Source organism: Arachis duranensis, chromosome 4, assembly GCF_000817695.3.
Source record: "Arachis duranensis cultivar V14167 chromosome 4, aradu.V14167.gnm2.J7QH, whole genome shotgun sequence".
Classification (NCBI taxonomy): Eukaryota; Viridiplantae; Streptophyta; class Magnoliopsida; order Fabales; family Fabaceae; genus Arachis; species Arachis duranensis.
In genome coordinates this window covers 24,832,271-24,842,277 of record NC_029775.3, presented here as the reverse complement: position 1 = coordinate 24,842,277, position 10,007 = coordinate 24,832,271, and the positions used below count along the sequence as shown (strand labels likewise).

The window sequence follows — 10,007 nt, the reverse complement described above, 5'->3', positions numbered from 1 at the left end:
CTGACCTTCTCTGTACAGAAACGACACGGTTCTCTTGTAATTTCCATCATGTCTCGCATAATATTAACAGTTTAACAGTAACTTCAAGTTACACAATACACACTCTGCAACTTCAATGTTCATAAGAAGAAAATCTTCAACTTGTTCTCAACCAATTTATACTCAAGAAACTAATGACTATGTCTCTCAAGTACTTGACATCTTCGATGGATCCCATGAATCTAGATAGCAAGTCTGATTTGTTAAGATCCGTCATCGTTGTCGCCATTTTCCTCCTCTTCTGCCTTATTATCTCCATGACCACATTGTCCACCACTCTGATCGCCTCCTTCAACTTCTCCTCCGAACCAATTTTCAATAATCACTTCAGTTTCCATATGTGCGGCAACGGTGACATTGCTCGTTGTACTGATAGCTTGGATGCGATATCGAAGCTGTCTACTAACTTGGACTCCGAAAAAGAAGGATTGAAATACTTGGGGTCCATTCCAAATGAGAATTTACATATGATGTCAAAGGAAAATCTTCTCATGATATCTTAATGTCCAACAATTTATATTGCTTGCTAGAGAGTGGAGAAAGGCGTACTCTTAGGATAGTTGTGGAACTTGATTTTGAAAATATGGTGGACGTTGTCGAGATTGGAGGTGATGCTGTTATCGAGGACGTGAAAGTGATTGCTTATAGTGAGTGAAGTGCGGAAGAGGAGGGTGTACCAGTCACAGAGATTTAGGAAATATGTGATCCATGACATGTTGAGGTAGGTGCGACACGCGTGGTAGTTACACCATGGCTTGATTTTGGAATTGAAGAGGAGGAAGGAAAATATGGAAAAGAAGACTGTAAATATGAAGAAGAAGAGTACGAATGTTAAGATTGTATGAGATATGATAAAAATTGGGGAAGAATAGTGTCATTTTCGAACAAAGGGGTTAGAGATCATTTTGTCTCCTGTTAGAGTTGTCAGGGATCATTTTGCCCACTGTCAATGTTGTCAGGGACCATTTTGTCTTCTGTTAGAGTTGACGGTGCCAAGGATCTAAGTGACTGATGTAATTAATTATTAGGGACCAATCGAGTAATTAATTTTAGTTGGAGACTGAAGTGTCTGACTTGAAATTCTTTGAAGACCAAAATGGGTATATACTCTAATATCTATCAAGGAAAAAAATTGGGTATGTCTAAAATGAGCACAACAATTATGTGTTTATTAAATATGCCATATTTATATAGACCATTAGATTTTATTAGATGAAAATCAAAAGCTAATATAAAAGAAGAGCATTGATGGACTCTAATAAATACAGAATATTCTAGTACATAAAATAAATATTTTAAATGACAATACTTTAATACACAATACTTTAAATGACAACAAAATATTTTATTTTTAAATAATTAAATATAAAATATATGAGTATTTTTTATTCATTAAGATTAATTATTATGTAAGAAATTTTTATAATATTAAAAAAATTATATTAAAATGATATTTTAAACTGTAACATAAAAATATAAAATAATTTAAATTTTATTTTATATTACTCGATAAATAATTAGATTATTATATTCAAAATTTATTAACTAACTACTATTGTTAAAGATATTATTATATAATATAATTTTTCATCAAAATATTTTTAAAATATAATTTATTTAAAACATTATATATAATACATAAAAATATTAACTTTTTATTTTTTCAATTTTTTTTAAAAAACGAAATAAATAATATAAATAGCATAATTCTAAATACATGCCTATCATATTATATATTTACTTATATTAGTAAGACTTAAACTAATTAAATTTTTTAAAAAAAAAATAAATGTATTTTATTCATTAATTTAAAATAAAATATAATGGGATCCATATTAGGACATATAGGCATATAGCAAAAGAAAGAAAAAATTTCTAAAATTCACTAAAGTGTGAATTCAACAAAAAAACGTGAATGAGAGAGAAAATAGATTAGAAAAAAGAAAGTGAATGCAGAATTAGAGATTGAAAGACAACTTAATCACAAGTTTCAAGCATGACTCCACCGTTACTTCTGGAGGGATCAATTCTTGTTCAAAGATCATGTTGTTTCTGGATTTTCAAATTTTCTAGCACAACGTTGCTAACAACACCAACTGCGACGACCCACCATGTCAAACTTTGAAGTGCTCAGATCTCTCTAACCAGACCGACTAAAAAGAAGGTGAGTTGTTGTTGACAAAATTTATAGTGATGGGACTTTTATTCCATACCTCTTTTACTTTTTCGCATAAGAATAGACAATAATTGATCGATTCTGCATCTTATTGGCAGCGGAAATATAATGGAAAAATGAAAGGAAGACGCTGGTTGAGCAGATTAAGGACGGGGAGCTTCTCGTGCATGCTTCTCCAGAGAAAAATCTTTAATTTTAGAATAAGAGAGAGCCTTTACATTTGACACCCGATTTTTTTATGTTGGAGAATTTTCGGACAAAACTCTATTGGAGAGTGCTTGAAATGATACGCCACTTAGTAACCAGAGAGTTAATAAATAGTATATTATATATATATATTAAAAAAATTATCACATATTTTGTTATATAAAAGTGAAAGTTTTTTATTCTAAAAATATAAAATAGATAAATAAAAATATAAGTATTTTATATTTATTAGGATTGATTATTATGCAAGATAATTTTTATAATATTAAAATGATATTTTAAACTACAACATAAAAATAGAAAATAATTAAATTCTGATTTTAAATTAATTAATAAATAATTAGATTATTATATCCAATACTTATTAACTAACTATTTTTGTTAAAAATATTATTATACGATATAATTTTTTATCACATATTTGTCAAAATATAGTTTATTTAAAATATTATATATAATACATGAAAATATTTTTTTATTTTCTTAAGAAAAACTGAATAAATAATATGTATCAGCTACTTATATGTATCATATGTGTGTATGTAATAGTGACTCATATAAGATTAAGATTGGTATACATTTCATTATTTTTTAGACTCTCTAATATATATGCCACCTCAAGCCTCTCTCGTCTAGTCTTTTTTATTCATATTTATTTTGTAGTAATAATAAGTAGATAATAATTTATAATTATTAGACAAATTTATATATATATGCGTGTGTGTAATTATATATAATAACTTATTTGCATATTAATTAAGATAATATATAATATATATATTATTTTGGAATGCATGTTAATTAAGATAGTATATAGTACATATATTATTTTGGAAAAGGCATAAAAGAAAATAATGTATTTATGTGATTATATTTCTGTAATAGTCTAATTTTGTATTCAATTTTAATATTTTTAATTGCGTAAGTTTAATTAATTTAAGTTTTATTAATATAAGTAAATATATAATATGATAGACATGTATTACATATTAAAATATTATTTTAATATAATTTTTTAATATTATAAAATTTTTTTGCATAATAATTAATCTTAATGAATAAAGAATATTTATATTTATTGTATTTATATGTTTTATATTCAATTATTTAAGACTAAAAGATTTTATTGCCATTTAAAGTATTGTGTATTAAAGTATTGTATGTCATTTAAAACACTTATTTATGTATTAGTAGAATATTCTATATTTATTAGAATTTATCAGTACTCTTCTTTTATATTAGCCTTTAATTTTCATCTAATAAAATTTAATGATCTATATAAATATGACATATCCAATAAAAACATAATTGTTGTGCTTATTTTAGACATATCCATAAAAATTATTAATTTACTCGTAATATAATCGACTTTGATTTTATCTCAAAAAAGATAATTAATGTTTGTAAATAAATGTTAATATGAACGGTTCTGCTAAGAAACTAACTAATTAAAAAATATTTTCGTTACAAAAAAAAAAACAACTCCCACTATTTTAATTTTCTGAATTTAAAATTATAAATAAAAAGAGATTGACTTAGTTGATTTATATTGTAGTTGGCTCTCCAAATTTTTTTATTTTTTGGTCAAACGTAATTTTAAAAAATAAATATTATTTGAATATTATTATTTAAAATTATATTAAAATAAAAAATAACAAAAAAAGTGAAAGTTAAAGACTAGCATCTTAATATAAAAGATCAAATAAAATAAGTAATTAACATATTATCACTATTTCAACATCATTCTAAAAGATGAAAAAGTTAGAAATTATTGTTTTTATAAAAAATATGTTTAAATAAAAGTTCAATCCACATTGAGTTAATCAAATATTACTCAAACACCAATTATATTTATTCGAGACAATCTTAATGTGTGTTAAGACATGATTAACGACAAACCGAACACACGGTGCCCTATGTGTCAGTGTGTCACATGTTATACTCATAGAACGTGTGAGATGGACAATTAAGGATAGCACGGTTGATTGGAAATTTGGAATAGATGGTTAATATAGATATTCTCCTATTAAGTTATGCGTTCTATTGAATAGAAAGAAATGAAATGACCAAAAATGTTTTTACTAAAATTTAGTATAGAGTATACTTTTAAATTGTGCTTTAAAAAATTTTAATCGAATATTTTATTTCTAACAAATTTTTGTTAATCTAAATTTTTTTGAGACAGATTGATTTTATGGTCTTGGAAGTTGGAACTAATTCTTTTACAATGATAATTTTTTAAAATTTAATTATTTTATAATAAAATTTGTTAGAGATTTACTTATTTAATACACATATTAAAATTTTTATAAAAAATCACGAAATGCCCCATCTATTTGATAAAAATAGTTTTCAAAGATTTTTAGAATAATAAAAAATTATTAGAGATCAAAATTTCTAATCTAAAAATTATTCAACAAAAAAAAGTGAAATAAGTTGTGCACTGATGGATCTTAAGTATAGATTTGTAATGCCTTCTTTTCTGTCTCCCATAATTAGTTACTTTGCTTCACTAATCGAATGAAGTTTAAATTTACTCCAAGCAGAGAAGGAAAAAAAGAGAGATCATCATTAACTTAAGGGAAAAAAAAGGGAACAAGTAAATATAAATCGGTTGATAGAGTCATTATTACAAGGTTACATAATTTAATTTACAACTTAATCAATGGTACATCACAGAAGCTTTATATGTGAAGAATTAATGTGTCCTGGATGAGTCATCAACTCTGCTAGAGGCTAATTCAATCTCATACTTGTGCATAATAGGAGTTGCACACACAATGCTTGAGTCAGTTACCATAATAGAAGAGCCAGTATAGATGCTACTGCTTTCAGTATAGCCCTGTGAAACTTGCACTGGATGAGCAACAAAAGTACCTCCAATCAAGTGTTGAAATGGATTCAATGGTTCTGGAATCTCATCTGAACCTTCCAACATTTTCACCACAACACTCATATTAGGCCTTAGTTCTGGCCTATATTGGACACACCATAGAGCCACCCTGACCATTCTCATTGTCATTTCCTTTTGTTTCTCTTCCATTTCCGCCACTATTTTCGAATTTCCTAATTCTCCGCCATCGTATTTCTTCCAAACCCAGATTGGAAACCATTCCTGACTTTCTGAAAGATTCGTGTCTACGTTTCTTCTCCTGCCTACAGTGATAAATTTAGAAAATTTTAGTAATAATATATAAAATAGTTTTACACGTTTATCTAATCGCATGACATGTCAGTAAAAATAGTAATCCAACAAAACAGATATAATTAAATGATTATTCAAAACATTTTATACCGTAAGTATATCAAAATCAAACTTGTACGATATAGTAAACAATTTTGGACAAATTTTGCTCCTTGATCTATACATATCAACCTATCTACCTTACCTATGATTTCGAATAACAACATGCCAAAGCTGTAAACATCGCACTTGTGAGTAACAGGAAATGGCATCCAAAGCTCCGGTGCAGCGTAACCGGGAGTTCCCCTGCCTCCAGTCATGGATATATGAGTATTATCCCTGTTACAAAGCTTGGCCAAACCAAAATCGGCGACTTTTGGATTGAAATTCTTGTCCAAGAGAATATTCCCTGGTTTTATATCATAATGGATTATTCTGTGTTGGCACTCTTCATGTAAATAAGCGATGCCTCTTGCTGTTCCAACCGCAATCTCATGAAGCTTTTCAAACTCCAAAGCCTTGATTTCTCTAAACAAATACCTGTCAAGAGATCCATTTCCCATGTACTCATAAACCAACGCTATCAAGTTCCTTTCGAAACAAAATCCGTACAGCCGAACAAGATTGAAATGGTGGATCCTACCAAGTGTTCCCATTTCTGCCATAAACTGTTCTTGAATTCTTTTGTCAGAACTTCCATACAACACCTTCACAGCCACAATTGTGCCGTTGCTGAAGATTCCTTTGTAAACTGCGCCGAAACCTCCTGATCCCAACAAATTCGAGTAGTTATCGGTCGCAATGCGTAGCTGCTGATCGGTGAATCTGATTGGCTTCTCCCTTTCAATATCATTCAAGAACTTATCAATTGTGATTGTCAAGAACGGTATGGCTGGACGAACCGATCCGTCTTTATTATTCTTCATCCTTTCTCGGCATACACAAACTACAATAGCTAGCTTCACCATTATCACAACTGCATAAAAAGATGATTACCAATGGTGAGGATGAAACTAATTAATTACTTTTATAGTTGGGTTGAGACTCAACACATAATGAAAACAATAATAATAGAGACCAGAAAGCTTACCAACGACGATAGTTGCATAAATCCCTGCGCCTGCACCATCTGTGCTTGACATAACTATCACAGCTTATAGTTTGAACTTTGAAGTGGCAAAGTGAACCAAGAGGCAAAAATGTCTGGTTTATATATGCAACAGTCCTTGTTCATTATTAGGGGGAAAAAGATCATATGTGACGCATATTCTATATTTCAAACGAAGGCTATTATATGTCGGATTCGTATTTTATTTTAAATTTTTTTTTCTATGTGTGGACAATGTTAAAAGTTGTGTACAATTACTCTATTAAATTTTTGGGTTTAGACACTTTTTTATCTAATAAATTTAAAAATTAATTATTATTTTATTAATGGGATAAACCACAAAAAATACACTCGAATAATTTTATCGTTGATAAAATACACTCAAATTTTGTTATTGAAAAAATACTTTTAAATAATTTTAAAATACGACAAAATGACCAACATTAAATTTGTATTCTCAAAGAATGCTTTAGATATTGAACTTTGATCCAGGTTTTTGGTAAGCTTAATTAGAAAAATGAGATATTTCTATTTTTAAAAGTTGATAATTTTTGTTAAGTATATTTTTTTGTGATTTTTTTATCAACAATCAATAAAATTTTTAAAAAATAAAATAAAATATAGAGATCAAATTTTTATCTCTTTTCTTGTGTGTATTTTTTAACAGTTATGTAAATATTCTTATAAAATTTTGGATTAAATGCATAAACAGTTTGTCAAATACAAATGTTCGCTTGTCACTTACAAAAAAATAATATTCTTTTTGGATATTTCTATTGCGTTTTTAAATTATTTGAGAGTATTTTTGTCGATAATAAAATTCGAGTATATTTTTATCAGAAACAAAATTATTTGGGTATATTTTTTTATAGTTTACCCGTATTGATGTGATAATACACTATTAAATGTATATAAAATAAACCAAATTGAATTGATCTTATGGTTAATTCACTAGTCCTCTTAATTAAGTGTTATGAGATTTGAATCACGTCTTATATATGCAGCAACTCATTGGTCAAAGATAAATTCTTATATAAAATTTAAATTTACGATGGATTAATCTTTAGTTTGCCAAATTAAAAGATATAGTAGAAAAAAAAACATATGTATAAAACTCTTTATTGTTACATTCTTTGAGTAAACTATATTTTGTCTTTAAAATTTTGTTAAAAATTTTAAAAATATCTATAAGTTTTGTTTTGTTTTAATTTTGTCTCAGAAATTTTAAAAAATTTAACTTTTTAAACTTAGTTGTCATACATTATTGCTAGATTGATCCTAAATTTTTTGAAAATTTAACTGTTAGTGATATATTTGATGCAAATCGAAAACTTCATGAATAAAATTGAAGTAAAATAAAATTTAGAGATTTTTTTAATAAATTTTAGGAAAAAAATATGCTTTATTCTTTTTTATTTTATATAGAAATTATTGATGTAAAAGTTAACGAGTAAAGATTCTTTCTATTCATTTTCATGAAGGACAAGACTATCACTAAAAAAAGGATACTTCGACCTTCATCCTTTTTATTTTGGGATAATATGACCTATTTATTAAAAAATTTGTTAAATAGTAACAATAATTATTTTTTGGGGGGTTTTATTTGTATTTTGTGGGGGTTTAAAATAGTTTTAAATCCCTCGCAAAGTTTTTTTCAACAATATAACCAACTATAAATCTATAACCATTACTACCACCACATTCTTCATCCTCATCATTATCACTTATACCTCTAATATTTTTAGGGATGTCAAATAGGTTAGCCCGACCCATTTAGGCTCGGTCCATTTTAAATCCACTTTATTTGCGAACCATAATTTTTCAGTTGGGACCATTTATGGTCAACCCAATGAATTAAACAGATTGACCTGTTTATCCTTTTATTTTTTTTAAAAAATATTTTGACAAAAAATATCACTTTTGAATCAAAAACCTTAAACAAACAGTATTTTTTTTAATTGATGAGTCAAATTTTCGAGACAGATCGAGAAAAATATTAGCTAAAAGTACTATTTTTTAAGAAAAAAATAAACGGACCACCCGTTTAGTCCGCGAGTTTGTCCGTTTAACCCTTCATTTTTTCAGGTTAATCGGACTAAACCCATTTAACCCAAAACTTAAACGGACTTAATTTTAGAAATAAAGTTCGCCCGTTTAAAGAGGTAAACGGGTTGACCCGATAGATTTAGTTCATTTTAACGGCTCTAACTATTTTTGTTGTGTAACCATATTTTATTATCATTATTATCTTGTCTAACGTCATCATCATCAAAACCAATATCATCAATATTAATATTCTTTTATTTCGTTTCTTATTCGATATTATTTTTTTCTTTAAAAAGGATTCGTACTACAGACTGCAGTTATTTTTTTTCTTGCGACAATATTTCTAACAATGATTTTTTAACCACCACTAGTGAAGTAATTTTTAAAAAATAAACTTATTAATAATTTGTGGGAATTTAAAATTCTATAAATTATAAATAAAATTACCACAAAATTAATTTTTGTTATTATTTAATTAATTTTTTAAACAAAAAATTATAATATCCTAAAATTGAAAGATTAAGGCCCGAAATATTTCTTTTTATTAACAAAGATTGCTTTGTTCTTCATAAAAATGAATAAAGATCAAATTGAATATTTATTCAAAACTAACTTCATCCTCAACTAATTAAAGATATAATCATATACATGTATAATGAACTTATCACTCTTAAATTGATAATGTTAATTTTAAATTAAAGGATATTATTCTTAATACAAAACATATTTATAATAAACTTTTATCAAATTAAGGTTACATTATCAATTTTGAAATGATATTATCTTGTCACTTGTATGTTCTAATTTCGATAAGACCAAATGTGTCAAAACTATGCAAATAAAAACAATTGCGTTGATCCGGTGGATATACTTGATTAAACGCGTAATCCTAAGGCAACCAGAAAACAAGCATTGAGGACAAAATATCGAACGTCAAATACTATATTTGGTTTAATTTCCTAGCACCTTCCGCCGAGGATATTGATCAATAATAAAACCGCTCGAGGTTATCTTATTTAGTATTTATTGAATCTTAAATAAATAAATTCAGACTGTTTTTGCTGGATTCTTTTTTGTTATTAATTATTTTCGTTAGTAAAAACTCTATTATATTGTGATTATTCTTGAAAATTTTCCTTCTTAATAATGAGTAAAGTTGGTGTAAAAGAATCATGGTTGAAACTTTTCACCATTGGACCCTTTCCATTATTTGAAGACTATCCTATATTCCTATTGCATCTGGAAAC

General features: G+C 27.0%; 1 protein-coding gene across 1 annotated transcript; it reads right to left on the bottom strand.

Annotated features, from left to right (window-relative positions):
- Nucleotides 1–5,058: 5,058 nt before the first annotated feature.
- Nucleotides 5,059–6,812, bottom strand: LOC107483807 (rust resistance kinase Lr10-like). Its single transcript, XM_016104427.3, has 3 exons — nucleotides 6,697–6,812; nucleotides 5,812–6,582; nucleotides 5,059–5,578 (listed from the first exon to the last, which is right to left on the bottom strand). Exons 1-3 carry the CDS (start codon nucleotides 6,746–6,748, stop codon nucleotides 5,121–5,123), a joined length of 1,281 nt encoding a protein of 426 aa, XP_015959913.1. The 5' UTR covers nucleotides 6,749–6,812; the 3' UTR covers nucleotides 5,059–5,120.
- Between the last annotated feature and the right edge of the window lie 3,195 nt (nucleotides 6,813–10,007).

Bases quoted from the DNA above. Each gene is read 5' to 3' on its own strand.
- LOC107483807 (XM_016104427.3), bottom strand. From the start codon at position 6,748: ATGTCAAGCACAGATGGTGCAGGCGCAGGGATTTATGCAACTATCGTC. The intron at 6,583-6,696 runs GTAAGCTTTCTG...CTTTTTATGCAG, and splicing joins TTATGCAACTATCGTCGTTG to TTGTGATAATGGTGAAGCTA. The intron at 5,579-5,811 runs GTAAGGTAGATA...TTATCACTGTAG, and splicing joins GTTGTTATTCGAAATCATAG to GCAGGAGAAGAAACGTAGAC.